This window comes from Alexandromys fortis, unplaced genomic scaffold, assembly GCF_014885135.2.
Source record: "Alexandromys fortis isolate MF-2015 unplaced genomic scaffold, M_Fortis_MF-2015_v1.1 scaffold_90, whole genome shotgun sequence".
Classification (NCBI taxonomy): domain Eukaryota; kingdom Metazoa; phylum Chordata; class Mammalia; order Rodentia; family Cricetidae; genus Alexandromys; species Alexandromys fortis.
This window is the reverse complement of record NW_026067985.1, coordinates 947505-966680: the sequence shown is the minus strand read 5'-3', so window position 1 is coordinate 966680 and position 19176 is coordinate 947505. Positions and strand designations below refer to the sequence as shown.

The window sequence follows — 19176 nt, the reverse complement described above, 5'->3', positions numbered from 1 at the left end:
AGAACTCTGCCACTGGGCTGCATTCCTAGCTTCGTAAGTTATTTGTCAGCATATGTTGATCAGAAAGAGATCAGGAGATGAGAATTGATATCTCCAATCAGGAGGGTCAGATCTGCCCCAGGGAATGGGTGTGTTTGAAGTGACAACTGGGCAGATACCTTCAGGTATGGCTTCCCTGCAGGGAGCAGTTGGCAGCGGCTAGAGACCAGGTCTTCCACGACAATGATGTGCCATCTTGTCCTGGTTATGAGAGACGTTCTTTAAATTATCAGGGGACTAGCGACTTGAATCTTTCTTCTCCTTCTTCTCCTTCTCCTTCTCCTTCTCCTTCTCCTTCTCCTTCTCCTTCTCTTCCTCCTCCTCCTTCTTCATTGAGTTTTGGATTGCATACATGTGATATGTTTTGTGATATGTTTTGACCAAATCAATTCCTCTTTTCTCTCCTCAATTTAATCTTTTTTTTAAAAAAATATTTATTTATTATGTATACAATATTTTGTCAGTGTATATGCCTGCAGGCCAGAAGAGGGCACCAGACCCCATTACAGATGGTCATGAGCCACCATGTGGTTGCTGGGAATTGAACTCAGGACCTTTGGAAGAGCAGGCAATGCTCTTAACCCCTGAGCCATCTCTCCAGCCCCTCAATTTAATCTTATTATCAAGTGAGGTCTGCATCACTAACCTGCATCAGAAGTGATGAGATGGTTGTTGGGGGGTGGACTCCCCCTTTCCACTTCCCCTACCCCACCACCGTCCTGGAAACACACTAAGAGAAGAATCAAATGATTATGTGTTGAGGGCTCTTAGCCTGGGGTCTGGGTCTTAGTAAGTTTTTGGCGCCTCAAAAGTTGTGGAAAACTGTGTGTGCATACATTTTCAAAACATTCTTTTTCTGGGAATTCTTCTAGGAAATGACCCATGCAAGCACATTGGTTAGCTCCCAAGAGGGCCAACAGTCCCAAAGTGCCTAATGGAGACTCTTCTGGAGATGAAGTTATCTCCATTACCCTGTTCCGAGACTAAATAGTGCACAGAAGAGGGATATGATCCAGTCCACAAGACACAGAGACACAGGGATTGATATTGACTCAACAACTAGTAAAGGGGATTTGTTCAAAATTACATTCATCCATCCACCCATCCATTCACCCATCATCCACCCATCCTTCCACCCATCCATCATCTATCTATCATTCACCCATCCACCCATCTATCATCCATCCACCCAATCATCATCTATCCATCCATCATCCATCTACCCACCTACCCATACATCCATCCATCATTCACCCATCCATCTATCCATCCATCATCCACCTACCCATCCATCATCCATCCATTACCCATCCATCCATACATCTATCCATCCATCACCCACCCACCCATCCATACATCTATCCACCCATCCATCCATCCATCACCCATCGATTTATCACCTACCCACCCATCATCTATCCATCCATCATCCATCCACCCACCTACCCATCCATCCATCCATCACCCACCCACCCACCCATCCATCCATCCATCCATCACCCATCCATCCATACATCTGTCCATCCATCCATCCATCCATCCATCCATCCATCCATCTACCCATCCATACTCACATACATCACCCACCCATCCATCCATCCATCCATCCTCCACCCATCCATCCATCCACCCATCCACCCATCCATCCACCCATCCATCATCCACCCATCCATCCATCCACCCATCCATCCATCCATCATCCACCCATCCATCTATCATCCACCCACCCACCCATCATCTATCCATCCATCATCAATCTACCCTTGCATCTATCCACCATTCACCCACCCCATTGACTCACCTGTCAATCCATCATCCATCTACCTATCCATTACATGGGATGTTTATTGTTTCCTTCATGCAGTGTGACATTGATGAGCAGACACTTTATAGTGAGATAAGCAGATCACTACTCACAAAGGCACCATTATCAGCCATGGTGTCGGGCCTTGGGCAAGCTTCTTACCCTCAGTGTTCCTTTTCTCTCACATATGAAACAGGACTACTAGCCCACCTCATAAGGTTGCTGTGAGGATTGAGTGGGTCATCTTGTGGGAAGTGGTTAGAACACGGCCGGGCATTGTCAGCATCACGTGTATTGTTATTGTTGTTTCTGGTACTAGTTGTTTCTATTATCTCTGCACGTATACCGGGCTTGGGGTGATAGAGGACGGATGGGATAATGGACAAGAAGGGGGAAACAATGGTACTACTAATGTTATCATTAATAATAAGGCTGGAGATGATGATGATGATATGGTGATGATGATGGTGGTGGTGATGGTGATGGTGATGATGGTGGTGATGATGATGGTGATGATGATGGTGATGATGATATGCTTTGTGGCACTTTTCTGTGTACCAGGCTCTGGATTAATTGCTTAGTGGACACATTTTCTCATTTAATTCTTAGTGTTCCTCTCTGTAGGAGGTGCTATAGAGGACTTCGTTACATTTTGTAGATGCAGAAATCAACTTAGTTCAAGGTCAAGATTTTGACTTAAAAGTCATAGCCCCAACCCTATGGCCATGATGCCCCCCCCCTTTTTTTTTTTGGTCAGAATGGAGGTTGGAGTCGACAGCCCCTTGTGTTGGGCCCAGTGGCTATCTCTGGTCTCCGCTGTGGTGTAGGGTGGCTAATTTCTTTCCGGTCTTTGCAGATGAAGAATGCTCCAGCACTGAGCACCCCTATAAGAAACCGTACATGGAGACATCCCCCAGCGAGGAGGATGCCTTCTACCGCCCGGGCTATCCCCAGCAGCAGGGCCTGAGTGCCTCTTACAGGACTGAGTCGGCCCAGCGGCAGGCCTGCATGTACGCCAGCTCCGCTCCACCCAGTGAGCCCGTGCCCAGCTTGGAGGACATCAGCTGTAACACGTGGCCCAGCATGCCGTCCTACAGCAGCTGCACGGTCACCACGGTGCAGCCCATGGACCGCCTACCTTATCAGCACTTCTCCGCTCATTTTACTTCCGGGCCCCTGGTCCCTCGGCTAGCTGGCATGGCCAACCATGGGTCTCCTCAGCTCGGCGAGGGAATGTTCCAGCACCAGACGTCAGTGGCGCATCAGCCTGTGGTCAGGCAATGCGGGCCTCAGACTGGCCTTCAGTCTCCAGGGGGGCTGCAGCCCCCCGAGTTCCTCTACTCTCACGGCGTGCCCAGGACCCTGTCCCCACACCAGTATCACTCGGTACACGGCGTTGGCATGGTGCCAGAGTGGAGTGAGAATAGTTAAAGGCAGACTTTTGCCAGAGAGGGAGGGGCAAGCGAGAGAGAGAGGAGAGGAAAAGAGAGAGAGAGATGAGGGACGGTAGCAATGAGAACCCCACAGATGAGAAACTCATGTGACCTCTTGTCACCTCTGTTCCTGAGGCTCCCACGGCCACTGATCTGATCAGTGAAGTCACCATTCCGAAACTGTGGCTCTGTCGTTTTTTTGCTTCAAAACCTACAAAACAGGAAAAGAGACTAGTCCCACCCCCACAACCTCCATCAGCCAGGTGCACCCGCAGCACCCCAGCCGCGTTCCCCGATTGTTTCTTTTGGGTTCTAGAACACACTGCCTCATTGAGTGTTTGACCCCGGCGCACAGTGAGAGACATTCTGTGTCTTGGTGTTAATGTTGACTTTGTTATATAATAAATAATAATATATTTTTTTTTCTTTGAATTTTCTTACTGGGACCCAGTCCCTTAATGGAGGGAGAGCAGAGACAACTGTCTCAAAACAATTCCTTTTGGGGCTTCCCTCCAATAAACGAGCTAAGATGTACATTCAGAAACCGTCCTCTAACGAAAATACCTACCTCCGTCACGTGAGATATCTACGAAGGTCCCAGAGGTACCTGCTAGCTTTTGGATTGGGTTTTGCTTTTCTTTTTTTTCCCTTTCGGTTTTGACCTGCCCTCCCCAGCTTCATGGCATTCATAGTTGCCTTCTACTGAGCGGATGGAATCAGGACGTCGGACTTCATCTGCCGTCTCGCCTTTCAGCGTCTTTTCCCCAGCTCCAGGTCTCTCCATCTGTGGCTAGAACGGGGCCTATGACTTCTCAGCTGGAAATCTTGCTTCGACAAACTGAAAGAGCCCTGGTGATAGAGGGGAACAGAATTGGATTCAGATCAGCGGGACAAGCGCCCCGTTTCCAAGATGTAGGGGAGGGGAAAAAAGCGAGAATAAGTATACTTCATGGTTAAAAAGCAAAGCAAAGAAGACAACCAGGAAGACAGCCCCAGGCTGGCTCAAACCGCCCCTGTGGCGAACAGGAGGCACACACAGCTAACCGGCTCCAAGTGCTGAAGGAGAGGAAGCCATATTACCGGTGCCTCCGCCTGTAAGAAACTGCCCCAGCGCCAATCACCTGGGGCACAAACCACACGCATCAAAAGTCGAAAAACAGTATTAAAAAAAAGTGTGTAAGTACTACATTATTGTAGGGTTTCTCAGATGTAATATTTTACTGGTACTATTTATTTATAAATAGGAATTCTAATTTAGTAACAGGAAACCCAGCCTGGGGGCTGACCAAGACCTTTTAATTTTATTGGTACTCAAAACTACGTTTGTGTTTTTTCCTCTCTCTCTTGCTTTTGAATGTGTTTCCCTTTCTTGGTCTTTTTTTTTTTTTAAGGTTTTGTGTCTTTTCTTTCTTTTCTTCAGATTTCCTTCTTTCTTTCTTCCTTCCTTCCTTCCTTCCTTCCTTCCTTCCTTTCTTTTTTCTTTCTTTCTTTCTTTCTTTCTTTCTTTCTTTCTTTCTTTCTTTCTTTCTTTCTTTCTTTCTTTCTTTCTTTCTTTCTTTCTTCTGACCCTAATAAACAGAACAGGGTAATCTGTGTGGTTGAGGATGCGGAAATCAGTGAGTGAGTGAGTGTGTTTGCACGTGAGTGTCCTATGCGATTTTTGTCTTTTTGTGTCTCTAAGGGGGGGTGGGTGAGAATCAAGTAACCGTTCCTTACATTTGTGTGCCCATTAATGCCTAATAAATACCATGTGCTTAAGATAATACAGAAGACGTGGACACCCGTGTTTTTTTTTTATTTGTTTCTCTGTTTTCTGTGGACTGAATAAGGGGATGGCTGTTGGGCAGAGGGAGCAGAGAGGCTTGTGGCTGACTTTTGCCTGCTATGCATTCTGTCCTGCTGACCTTCAGGGGTATTTCAGATCCACGGCTCCCAAGAAGGGTGGAGTGGAATACAATATTCATAGGATTAGAATCTTGGGGTGTGATGTGTTTAAAACTGAATTTACCTGGGCAATAGAACCAAGGACCTTCAGGAATCCAGTCTGACTGTCTGACAGAAACAAGTTAAGGGAGGAAGGGGTTGATTTCTGTTCAGGGTTCTGGAAGGTTCTGTCCATGCTTGTCTGGCGCCTTTGACTGGAGCAGAATGTTGTGGAGGTGGGAGTTCTACAGTCCCCGGGGGACAGGAAGCCCCCTAGTGACCCACTACTTCCGACTGGCCACAGCTTCTCAAGACGGCAAGCCCACCAGGAGCAAATACTCAAAATAGAAGTGGGTAATGTTTCACAATCAAACCATAACACAAGCTGGTCTCAAAGTGGGTAGTATATCCTACAGTAGCTACTGCCCTGGCCTGGGTTTTCTGAGGTGTCTTTTCCTGAACTACTTTTTTTTTTAATTTATTTATTTCTTTATTAATTAATTAAAGATTTCTGTCTCTTCCCCACCGCCTCCCCTTTCCCCCCTTCCCCCAATCAAGTCCCCCTCCCTCGTCAGCCCAAAGAGCAATCAGGGTTCCCTGCCCTGTGGGAAGTCCACGGAGCACCCACCTCCATCCAGGTCTAGTAAGGTGAGCATCCAAACTGCCTAGGCTCCCACAAAACCAATAGGTGCAGTAGAATCAAAAACCCATTGCCATTGTTCTTGGGGTCTCAGTAGTCCTCATTGTCCACTATGTTCAGCGAGACCGGTTTTAACCCAGGCTTTTTCAGACCCAGGCCAACTGGCCTTGGTGAGTTCCCGATAGGACATCCCCATTGTTTCAGTGTGTGGGTGCCCCCCTCGCGGTCCTGAGTTCCTTGCTCGTGTTCTCTCTCCTTGTGCTCCTGATTTGGACCTTAGGTCAGCTGTGTTGAGAGGTTCTCCATCCAAACAACTTATGGGCCAGTGATTATTATCATTATTATTATTATATTGTTTTGTATGAGCTAGGGTCTCTCTATTATGTAGTTCTGACTGTCCTGGAACTCTCTCTATCGATACTAGGCTGGCTTGCAATTCACAGAGATCCTCCTGTCTCTGCCTCCTGAGTGCTGGGATTAAGTATGTACACCACCACCACCCTGCTGAACCAGTATTTTTTTTTCTTTAAAGTCAGAAATTTCAGATTTGTGCATCTGTCACTCATGACAGATGGAGCAAGCAGCAGATTGGCCGAGAAGTAGTACTGGTGGGGGACGGGGAGTTGTTTGGGCAGGGAAAGTGGCTGGTCTGTGACCAGCTTCCACCTCCAGCCAGCATCCATATTTTGTACTTCAATCATGGCTACTGTGGAGTTTTTCATTGAACTGGTAGGGCTGGGGTGTAATACCCAAACGCTCACATCTTTTCACTGTGTGTCTGTCAAGAGGTACAAAGGTCATGGCTACATTATTAATCTGTGTAGGGCAAGCTCCCTCGGACCTAGACTAACTGTCAGTACTGGGGATGCTAGGACAAACGAGGTGGTGGGAACTCAGTCCTCCTGGGTGCTTGTAGCTTAATGAGGTGAAAGGTCCGTAATCTTATGAATGCAAATGGTCCCCACAGGCTCATAGGGGTGGCACTGTTGGGAGTTGTGGCCTTGCTGGAGTAGGTGTGTCACTGCGGTTGAACTTCGGGGGTTTTAGAAGCCCAAGCCGGGTCCATTGTTCTCTCTCCTGCTGCTTCCAGATCTGGGTGTGGAATTCTCAGCTCCTTCTCCAGCACCGTGTCTGCTTGCGTGTCCACCATGTCTCCCACCTTGAGGAGAATGGACTAAGCCTCTGAGCTGTAAGCCAGCCCCAGTGAAATGTTTATCAGAGTTGCTGTGGTCATGGTGTCTCTGCACAGCGACAGAAGTCTCAGACTCCGTGGATGGACTGTCATGTTGGGGAATCGTGAGGACTGAGTTCACAGTGTCAGTGAGGGATAGGACAAGGGGACTGAACAGGGTCTGTGGTGGTGTGTGTGAATGTGTGAATGTATGTGTGATGTGTGTGAAAAGATGTGTGTGCATGTGTGTGTGTGAGTGTATATGTGGTGTGTGAGAAAGTGTGTGTATGTGTATGAAGTGTGTCAATTTGAACATGTATATATGTGTGGTGTGAACATGGTGAACATGTATGTGTGTAGAGTGTGAACATATGTGTATGTATGTATGTTTGTATGCGTGTAGTGTACATGTATCTCTGTGTGTAAGAGAGAGTTGTTTGTGTGTATGGCATTTGAGCTGTGTCTAGTGATAAATGGGAGCAAACAATTGGCAGAATCAGCATTTCAATAGAAAGACAGCAGTGGGAGGCTGAGAAGCAGGTGGATAATGGCAGCCATGTATGCGACATTCATTTGTCCTATAGGCAGACACGGAGTAAGACCGCCTTGTCTGTGGTAGAGATCCTCGCTTGTGACAACGCTGGCCTGATCAGTGACAGAGCAGGAAACAGCACCAACTGGCCAGCTGTTAATCACAGAATGTCCTGTCTCAGAGACAAAGGAGATGCCTGGATATTTATGTCTCCCCTTCCCCACGTAGCCATTTGGTCCTCTTGGTGCAGGGAGCCTGTCGTCCTGGACTCAGCTCTATTTTCCTTGTTAGCAAACATACTACTCACACTCTGTCACACACAGACAAGCACAGTGCATACACTCATATACACTCACATCTCCCCACACACTCCCCACACTCATCCCTTCACACCCCACATACACTCACACCCCTTCACACCCCTCACACACACTTCCACATACTCACACCCCTTCATACCCTTCACACACGCTCCCAGATACTCACACCACTTCACACTCCGTCACACACATACACACATACACTCACACCCCTTCACACCCTTCACATATACTGCCACATACTCATACCCCTTTACCCCTCACACACACTTCCACATACATTCACACCCCTTCACACCGCTCACACACACTCCCACATACACTCCCACCCCCTCAGACACACTCTCACATACACTCACCCCCCTTCACCCCCCTCACACACACTCTCACATACACTCACCCCCCTTCACCCCCTCACAATACTCTCACATACACTCAGCCCCCTTCACCCCCTTCACACACACTCTCTCACATACACTCACACCCCTTCACACTCCCTCACACACACTCACACATACCCTCACATACATATACTCTCACATACTCACACACATGCTCACTCATACATGCATGCACTCTCTCTCACACTCACACACACACTCACTCTGTACCAGGCACTTACCTCTGTTTTGTGGCCCAAATTATTTTATTTGTCTCATGCTTGCGGTCCTTGTGTCCTTGGGTAAGCCACTTCACTCTGTGGCCTTCTATTTGATCGTCCTTGGGGTGGGAGATTCCATTGATTATGGCTGTGGTGCGGAGGCAGTGGGGCTGTGAGCGCAGACTGCAGAAGCCCAGCAGAGAGAAAATGCCTGGGCCCCAGCTGGTAAGAAGAGCAGTCACTAGCTGCTATTACTGCTTCTTAGTCCCCTCCTTTCTCTTCCTCATCTCTTTTCTTCAGAAATTCACCCCCACCATCTTCTACTGTAGATTTAGGCTGAGTGTGGGTAAGGAAAACACCATACTTACCACCGTTACCACACCACCGTCACCATCATCACCACTGGCAGTATCGGCAGTATCATCACCAGAACAGTCAGCATGATGCCCGCCATCACTATCCCCATCACCACTATTGCAGTCACCATCTCCACCACCATCATCTCTGCCATCATCATCTCTGTCACCACCATTGCAAGCCCCACCTTCGCCATCACCACCATCATCACCAGGATCATCACAGCCGCCACCCTGCTTCCTTCCCCAAGGCAGTTTGGAGAACTTCCCTTCCACGCTGGTCCTTTTCATTTCCAGAACTACGGGTGTCTAGGGCCAGGTGGTCTCTGCAGGAGTAGGGACAACCCAACTGTTTGTTCACACATCAGATGTGCCCCTCAGAGGACACAGCCCGCCACTTGGGCATGGTTCTGTCTGTCAAAGGATGTATCTATCGTCGTATGACGTGTGTGTGTGTGTGTGTGTGTGTGTGTGTGTGTGTGTGTGTGTGAGGGAGAGAGGGGGGAGAGAGAGAGAGGAGAGAGGGGGCACCACCAGTAAGAATGAACCCACCCAAGCCTAGCCCCACTGACTTTGCTGGAACTACCCACAGAAACACAGGTGATTCTAGTCATTATCTAGGTACTATGATGAGCTACAAAGCCTGCCGCTCACAAGTGAGGACCTGAGTTCACATCCTTAGCTCCCACATAGCAGCCTAGCATGGTGGTGCATCCCTAGTGCTGGAGGCAGAGACTCATAGGACAGCCATTCCCACCCCCAGAATTGTTGTTTCATCTGAAATATACATCTGAAAGCCCAGCTATAAATAAAACCTTTCTCCAACTTTCTCCTCCATCTGCCTCTTTTCCTTGAATAAGAAGAGAGTGGTCAAAGAAAGAGGATGGAGCAGATGGGGGTGGGGACAGCGCTTGAGGCTGAGGCAAGGTAGCAGCTCCTACCTTACTCTACCTTCTGGCACACAGAAGCTGTCTTTGGCAAGTAATCCCAGTAATCCCACCACCCCTCCCCCACCCCCTGCCTTAACCTTGTGGCATTAAAGATAAACTCCTAGGAAAATAATTTTTCAAGTCCTGCCTGATCGAAGATCCATATAAAAAGCCCCCCCTTTTGTGTCCTCCAAGGAGTGGGGGAGAACCCAGCCCCCACCGGAGTTCCAATTGAGCCAGCGATACATTTGCGGACAGTCAGCTAAACTAGGGCCATCCCCATCATATCCTTCACTGGGACAGAACCAGAAGGAAGTAATTCTGTGCCCACTGAGCGTCCAAGCTGGGGGTATGTTAGTGATTAAGGGGATCTTGGCCCGGGGGAGGCAGAGAGATACGGCTCAGATTCACGAAAGCACCATAAATCTCCCATTTTATTCAAAATGTGTGTTTTGTAGTCATTTCCTGGCCAATGGCTGCCTTGGATAAATATATGACATATCTAGGTTTAGCTCTTGGGCTCCGAGCTGGGGCTCGCCTGATCTTGGCGATCTGAGGATTTCCAAGAACAGAAGAAGAGTGGGTCACGAAGCTGTTTGTCTTCTGGAGTCCCCCACATCCTCCATCAAAAACAAAAACAGAAGTCTGCACCAGTTGGACCAAGAGAGATGGAAGTCCACCTGCTCTTCCGTCAGCCCCCCACTGCCTACTGTCACCCCCACACAGCACCCATTTCTGAGGGCGCCTCCCCAGATTTCAGCTGCTAAGCTCCATAGACTTCATTTGGCTAGATCTGCCAGCTCCAACATTTGGCCAAAAGACCTTGGCTTGGGTGATCAAAGGTAGGCAAAAATAGCTTTTTAAGGGGAAATTTGTGCGTGCATGTGCACGTGTGTGCACACATGGGAAGTGAACCCAACGGCTAGGCAAATGCTCTACCACTGTTCTACCCCCAATGCTCTTATTACACTTTAGAGACAGAGTCTTCCTAGGTAGCCCAGGCTAGCCTCAAACTTGTGATTTTCCTGCCTCAGCTTCTTGAGGAGCTGGACTTACAGGAGTCTGCCACCATGCCTGGTTTATGCAGCAGAGCCGGAATTCGAACCCAGGGCTTCATACATGTCAGCCAGGTGGATAACCAACTGGTCACATTCTCAGCCCCCGTTTCTTCATCCGTGATGTGGAACACTTTCAGCATGTTGAACCATGGAGCCAAAGCCCTCAGTTTTGACCATGAAGAGAGATCAGTCCAGTGTGGCATTGGGTGCCATGTGCTTGGATGCCCACCTCCTGCCTCGGGCATCTGAGGGTGCTCTCAAAAATATATACAACTATACCAGGAGTGTTGGCTCAATCCTTTAACCCCAGCACTGGGGCAGCAAAGGCTAGAAGGATCTTGAGTCTGAAGTCAGCTGGAGTCACAAAGGGGTACCCAGTCTAAAAGAACAAACAACATAAAGGCAAAAAAAAAAAAAAAAACCAAACCCAGCCACTTGAAACATGGGAAAGCCAGCAGCAGCTGACACCTGCCAAGGCTTCATTTGTTCTCCGATGACTGCATTCGGCCTGAAGGCTCCAACTCTCTTTCAGTCTCTCACACTTTTCGAAGCTTTCTCTGGCAAGGGGTTCCGTTGTTGGCTTGAATGTGGAATTGGGAGCAGAGGCTCAATTTAGACAAAGTGTGGCTGAGCATCCTGCTCCAGCACCGTGGGCTAGGCTGAAAGCAGCTCCCACAGAGGCCACAGCTGGGTTAGCTAGGCTCTGAGGGTGGAACACACACCTTCAACTCCTTTTATAAAATGGAGGCTTCTTTTTTTATTACTCTCTATAGGATGCACTAATTCATTTAAGCCATAATCTGTTTTATTTGAGGTGTGTTTTTATTTATCTATGTATGTGTATCTGCATGTGGGTATGTGCCTATGAGGACACTCACCTGTAGAACTCAGAAGAGGGCGCCAGATACCCAGAGCTGGCATTATAGGCACTTGTGAGTCTCTGGGGATTCTGGGAACTGAACCAGGGTCCTCTGAAAGAGCAGCAAGCACTTAAAACCACTGAGCTATCTTTCCAGCTTGCACCCCAAACACTCCCTGACACCCAGCTTCCATTCTGGGAGGAAGCATAGCTTAGCCCAGTGAGGCTCACAGGGTTAAGAGTTGAGACCTTAACCTAGGGAGAGCACCCTCTCCAGGACTTTTCTCGCCATGGCACTAAGTCAAGCTACCCTGGTCCTGCTCTGTCCCCGTGCAGGTGCTAGGATCTAGGAGCATTGTAAGTGGCAGTTTTATGACTCTGCATTTTAGGAGTGCTGGCTTCTCAGCCTTCCGTCTGGAACACTCTGTGCAGGTGAAAGAAATCCATGTGTCCCCGAGCCTGATGTCTAAACAAGGAGCGTTAGAGTTAGCCATGAGAGTCTGCATGCTGACCAGAGGCAGATGGAGGAGTTCGCTAAAGATCAGGGGTGGGTAGCTCTTGGAAAGATGATGTAGAATCTTGTATCCTGTAGTTGTTGGAGCTGGGAAGATGGCTCAGTGGTTAAGAACACGTACCTTCCTTGCAGAGGACCTGAGTGGGGTTCTCAGGACCCACTCCGGACAGCTCACAACTGCTGGTGATTGCTGTGGGACAATGGTCTATGTCCTGTCCATTATATTTTAAATAAATATGCTGATTGGCCAGCAGCCAGGCAGGAAGTATAGGTGGGACAACCAGGCAGGAAGTAGAGGCGGGGTGATGAGAACAGGAGAATTCTGGGAAGAAGAAAGTTTGATCCATAGGTGTGACCCAGCCACAGAAGAAATGAGATGTGACTGTCTTGCTGAATAAGGTACCAAGGCACGTGGCCAACATAGACAAGAATAATAGGCTATATAAGTTATAAGAGTTAATAAAAAGCCTGAACTATTGGGCCAATCCATTTATAACTAATGTAGACCTCTGTGTGATTTCTTTGGGACTTAACGACTGTGGAAACCAGGCAGGACAGAAACCCCGATAACAGATGATTCTGTTCTAGTGGACCCTTCACGGTCTTCCAGATCCACCTGCACTGGCACACATGTACGCCCACTCAGACAGACACACTTAAAAACATTTAAAAAACAAACAGGAGGCAGAGGCTGCAGGAGCTCTGTGAGTTTGGGGTCAGCCTGGTCTAAAAATCAAATTACAGGACAGGCAAAGCAAAAAAAAAAATTCAGTTTTTTCCCCCAGTTCTTTCTCAGTCTTACTCTGCAGCCTGGGTGGCCACCCTCCTACCTTAGCCTTCCAAGTGCAGGAATGGCAGGCACAAGGCTTCTTACTTAGGCTGCCCATTCAGTTGATGGCATCAGTGTGGTAAACCGACAGGGTCCCCTAGATCCCTTGCTGTAGGACAGGGTCCCCTAGATCCCTCATTGTATGACAGGGTCCCCTAGGGCCCTCATTGTAGGACAATGTCTTCTCAGGCCCTCATTGTACTAAAATCCCCAAGTGAAAATTCAGAGATTTCAGACATCAGGTAGCCCACACGGCGCTACTGACCCACAGCGGTCTTCATTGCTTTGGCTTGAATTTAAAGAGACATTTTCCAGGAGCTCCAGATGAAATCCCAATACCCAGGGTAGAGTCAGGGGCAAGGTCCAGAACTCCTCGTGGCGTGAATAGAGCACATATAGCTGTATGTCATTAAAAGTGATCCATCTGCAGGATAGCTCATCTAGGATCAGGGAGACTTATTTGTTAAGTGATTATCTTGCAAGGGTGAGGATCTGAATTTGATCCCTAGGACCCACTTTTTAAAAGTGATTTTATGTGGTGATGTGTGCTGGAGAGGCAGAGACGGGTAGGTCCTTGAAGTTCACTGGCCAGCTAGTCTAGCTGAGTCAGTGAGTCCCAGGTTCCAGCAAGCTACTCTGTCTCAAATTAAAGCAACAATAAAGAAGAGGGATGTCTTCTGAAGAATGACAGCCGAAGTTGTCCTCTGGCCTTCTCTCTCTCTCTCTCTCTCTCTCTCTCTCTCTCACACACACACACACACACACACACACACACACACACACGTGCGCGCAGGACAAAAACAGTCATGGTACTTTAAAAGGCTGGCCTTGCAATCTTTATTCAAGGCCAGAGAAACAGTGACAGACTAAGAAGCTCCCAATTTTATCAGGCAATGGGGGGGATGAGAGACCAAACTCACCTTTGCCAGGCTCAGTGTGGGCAGGTGTGGGGCGATCAGCCCAGGGGAGGCAGCATCTATGAACAGACATGGCGAAGAGGGAATCTCAAGAGTCACTGGTCACACCCACCACCAGAATGCCTGCTGGAGAACAGGGAGGACCATAAATGATGATCGGATATTGAAGGTGACTTAGCTGACTTAGCAGAGAGAAGCTGCAAGAAGCTGACTCAGATTTGGTGTAGGGTCTTTTCTTTGGTGTAGGGTCTTCCATTTGATTAACGCAGCCTCTTTCCCAGAGTGATCTCTCCTTTGTGAGGCGCTAAGGTCATCAGAGGTTCGTTCTGGTCTGTGAAGGCCTCAGATCATCATTGTGACCCCAGGCACGTTACCTAACTTCTCTGGTTTCTACTTTGTTATCTCTGAGACAGGGAGAACAGCCTCCCCACTTCACAGCAGTCAGAATGGCTGCAGCGCATGCGGAAGAGCTGGCGAGCAGAGCGCCAGAGTGGTTGCACTGAGCCTCCCTTCTCCCTCACTTTCTCTTTCTGGCTCTCTCCCCTCCGCTGCCACTTGAGAGAGACAAGCTGCAGTTTCAAGTGGTTCCAGTCCCATGGGAGGAGAGTCAGAGGAAGGACTAGACAAAACTCCATCTCCAGCACCCAGTACCCAGCACCTGGGGCAGGCCAAGGAAGGCTAAGCAAAGGGCACGACCTTCTCAGCTTGGAAATCCCATTCTTGGGAGGAAACTGGCCAGCCAGGGCATCCTGTCCCTAAAGCCCTGCTTCTCCCCTCCCCCAGGAGGAGACAGTCAGTCCTGCAGATAGTGTCAGGAAAGATGGATGGAGGGGGCTTATCTTGCTGAAAGAGACGCGGCTTCTCCCTCTTCCTTCCCAGTCTGGGAATGGGGCTTTCTCCTAGGCTCACAGTGGTGTGTGTTCTTCATGTGTATGCCCTAGGAAGTCTCTTCCTGTATGCTAGAGAGGCTCACCTGGCCTTTCTCTCCACTGTTCACAAAACAGGACACAGTCCTGACCTCCAAGGGGCTGAGAGTAGAGTCTGGAAACTTGGATAAAGAGGGAGGTGAGAGAGAAGAGGAGGGGAGGAGAGAAGAGAGAGATGAAGAGGAGGGGGAGATGAAGTGGAGAAGGATAGAAAAGAGGAAGAGATAAGGGAAGGGGGGGAGAGAGGAGGAAGAAGAAAAGAGAGACAGAGAGAAAGGAGGAGGGAGAGGAGGAGATCAGCCTCTTTCTCTGCTGACCATCCCTACCCCTCCACCCCTGAGACTGACTCCAGACCAGTGATTCTCAACTTTCTTATTGCTGCAACCCTTTAATACAGTACTCACATTGTGCTGAGCCCCAACCATAGAATAATTTCATCGCTAATTCATAACTGTCATTTTGCTGGTTATGAGTAGTAATGTAAATATCTGACACGTAGGATATCTGATATGTGACTTCCCCAAAGGGGTCTTGACCCTCAGGTTGAGAACTACTGTTTAGACTCTAGAACTGCATTCCAGAGCTGGGCACTCTTTCTGGATTTGGGGCAAGGAGACGGCAAGGAAGTGGAGATACAGTCTCGGACCGAATCCTAAATCCAGAATGTAGGGACAATCTTATAAAATTGTTAGGATCTTGATGTATCTTGATGGTAGAGCATTCTCAATGGTGACTTCCTCGGAGGTTTGAGGGGACCAAGGAGAGCCTGTGACTTTATCTAGAAATCCAATTTTGACCTCTCTCTCTCTCTTCTCCTTTCCTTCTACACTTTCTTCCTCTTTCTTTTTCCCCTTCCTCCATGCCGGTCTTTTTCTCTTTCTTGTGTGCAATACTGGAGATAAAATTTTGAATGACAGTTAGGATGGAGACCCAGATATTAGCTCATTCAATGTCCATATTTGACAGGATAAAACTAAGACTTGGAGAAGGGAAGGAACTGACTCAATCAGAGTCACACAGCAGATCAAAGTCCCTTGCAAGCCAAAAAAGATCCTAACCTGATTCTTTCCTCTGTGCTCCCAGGGGAGGGTGGCAGCAGGTGACAGACACATACAGGCACTGCACATTGTTCCTCTGCTCTTCTTCAACAGGGACATCAGGCACATTAGAGAAAGAGCCAGGGCAATCCCATGCCTCATGCTGGCCCTGACTTAAGGCTCACAAAATGTCCTAAATGATGGGGGTGTGAGCTAAGATCTGTAGGCCAGGGTTGGAGAGTCACCTGATGGGTGTGGGGAGGACATCAGGAAGCAAAGAGGGAAATGCTACCACCCACCCACCCATCATCCACACACCCGTTCAGCCCTCTGCCCATTTACTCATGTCCTATCTTCACACATTATCCACCCTCCATTCATCTGTTTGCCTATCCATTCCAAACCCTCATCACTCATCTGTCTACCATCAAGCTACACAGTCCCCATTCGCTTATCTTCTTATCCATTCTAGAATTATCCATCCATCCACCAATATGTCCATCCATCCATCCACCAATATGTCCATCCATTCATCCATCATCCATCCATCCACCAATATGTCCATCCATCCATCCATCATCCATCCATCCACCGATATGTCCATCCATCCATCCATCCACCTATCCATATAACCAACCGCTAATGCATACATCCATCCACCCACCCATCCATCCATCCACCAATATGTCATCCATCTACCCACCCATCCATCCACTTTCCACCCATCCATTCATCCATCATCCACCCATCTATCCATCCATCCACCCTCTGCCCATACACACATCCATTCATTTGTCCATTTATCCACTCACCTATCTTACCCATTTGGCCTAAAGCCTAGGCCCTGTCTCTCTAGAATAATAAGGCCAAATAATCAAAACCAGTGGTTTATCCTCAAAACAGAAAAGGGAACATGTAAGTAATGGATATGTCTCAATTTGGTTTCTCCAGGAAGTAGATCCTGAGATAATTTGGTTTTGACAGGTTTATTAGGGGGTATTTTGGGGACCAACACATGGGGTACAGAGGAGAGAATGAAAGAGTAGACATTAGGGGGGCAGGCTGTGGTAAGGCCTTCCTGGAGCAGACCTCACAGACAGCACTGGGTTGGTTGTCTATTTCTGTACCTGGTATAAATTTGGCATGTGTTCATCATTTTGCAGTGTGGGAGAGTCAGGCGGCTCTCCAGTGACTCATGGTCCATGATTCAGGGTCTTCCAATCCCTTGAGGCCTGAGTGTGGGTTTCACATTAAGGATAGGCTGTGGAAAGGCCCACTTCTAAAACCCCAGGGCTGTTGGGAGAATTCCGTTTCCTTCCAGCTACAGGACTGTGATTGTTGCTGGAAGCCTTACTTGGTTTCCTGCCAGTGGGTGTCTCCAGCATGGTCACTGGCTTCATCAAAGCCAACAAGGCACCCCAAAGAAAGCTGATGTCCCAGTCTTGAAGGACTGGATGTCAAAGTGACAGTATCATTCTCTTCTGCATTCTATGCTTTAATGCATGCACATGTGCACACATAATGCATGTTCCTGGAGGCCAGAGCTAACTTTGATTTTCACTTCTCAGGTATTCTCTACCTTTTGCTGGCTTGGAGCTCCAAATATGACAGCGCACCAAGTGATCTTAGCCTCCCCAGCACTGGAACCACAAGCATGCATTGCCTGCTGTTCTTTTTTTTATTTTAAAACATGGCTCCTGGGGATCACATCAGGCACTTACTGGCTGAGCTATTCTCCTGGCCCCTTTTGTGCGTTCTAGAAGCTAGTCTCAGGTTCTACCTACATCCATGAGGAGGGGAGTCTACAAGGAAGGACGTGAGATAAGAGCAAGAAAATATTGGATGCCCCCCTTAGGATCTATCAACCACCATCTTTGAGGCGGGAATGGCTAATCTAAGCTGTTCCATGTTGGAGACAGGACAGAGTCATCTTCACACCTCCCCATAAAACTATCATTGGATGTGAGCCACCACAGGAAAAGACAGTGACTTTGGCAGAGGTGACTTTCTGTTGATGAGGCCTCTCTGACAGCTTGACAGCTGAGGGCTGTGAGCTGACACTGTTTTGAGTGGGGACTCATCTCTTCGTTCCCTTTTTCTAAAGGGGGAAGTCCACAAGCAGCTTGGGTTTGCAGCCATCACAGTGCTATGCAGCCAACATTAGACTCGACAGAAGTCGTCCCTCTGTGGAGAGAAAGTAGAAAATGAAGACGCATCCATGTCCACACAAATGAGTGATTCACTCACCTCCCTGTCCAGATTCCAGCACCCAAATGCTATACCCATGTTCTCAGACTTCCTGGCAGGATTTACACTCTTGATGCAGCGAAAAGGTGGCTTGATTTGTGATACAATGATTAGAATTTATCCAATTTATGAATAAATGGATTGATGAATGAATTGATTCAATGGAAGGATGAAGAGAAAGATGGCCAGCTGGATGGATGGATAGATAGATGATAGATAGATGGATAGGTAGATAGACAGATAGATAGATGATAGATGGATAGATAGATAGATAGATAGATAGATAGATAGATAGATAGATAGAAGGTTAGGTGGATGGATGGGTGGGTAGCTTGGTGGATAGGTGGGTGGACAGATAATAGAGAAATGAGATGGTGGATGGGGTGAATTCAGTAAGTAGAAAAGTTCTCACCAGCAGACACCCTGCTCTCCATGCTGCCATGGCTTTACAAATGAAGATGGGTTCTACACAGGGGAAACAGGAGCAGGTGGTAGAATGTAGTCTCTTAGGGGAGGTAGAACTCAGTGGCTCAAACCTCTGGTTTCCATTCTAGACCAGCAGAAGTTGAGTGGTCCTTTCTGGCAGTTCCACACCAGGCATAGAACAGCTCAGACTTTCTATCCAGAAGGCGTAGTCCCCAGGGTGAACAAAGAAAAGTCACAGGAGGTCATGGTGATCTGTAACCCCACACAAGGATGAAGAAGAAACTCTGGGGTCCGACTCTAAGAACCGGTTTGCCTCAGGGGTGATGTGCTGCTGCCCGCCTCCCAACAAATTCCAAATTTATCTTTGTCACCAAAGAGCCCGACCAATCCCAGGGATGGCCCATCTGAAACAACTCTCGGAAATGAATTTGCTCACAGCTGGGTTAGATCCAACACTTTTATTACATGCCTCTGTGGGGGTTAGATTGCTCCTGGGAAGTGTGCATTGTGGATGCCGGAGGAATCTAATGTTGTTTGTGTTAATCCAGCCTTGATTAGGCTAGCCTGGTCACCTACCATCCCAGAATCTGTTCAGTCACACCAGGAGATTTTTTA

At 48.2% G+C, this 19176-nt stretch overlaps 1 protein-coding gene across 1 annotated transcript in view; it reads left to right on the top strand.

Annotated features, from left to right (window-relative positions):
* The window catches only part of Tbx5 (T-box transcription factor 5), a 44619-nt gene extending 39984 nt beyond the window's left edge, over nucleotides 1-4635 (top strand). Inside the window, exon 8 of the mRNA XM_050159043.1 lies at nucleotides 2700-4635. Within this exon, the coding sequence (XP_050015000.1) occupies nucleotides 2700-3274 (575 nt within the window). The 3' untranslated portion in view covers nucleotides 3275-4635. The remainder of the gene's footprint in view (nucleotides 1-2699) is intronic.
* The last annotated feature ends 14541 nt before the right edge of the window (nucleotides 4636-19176 follow it).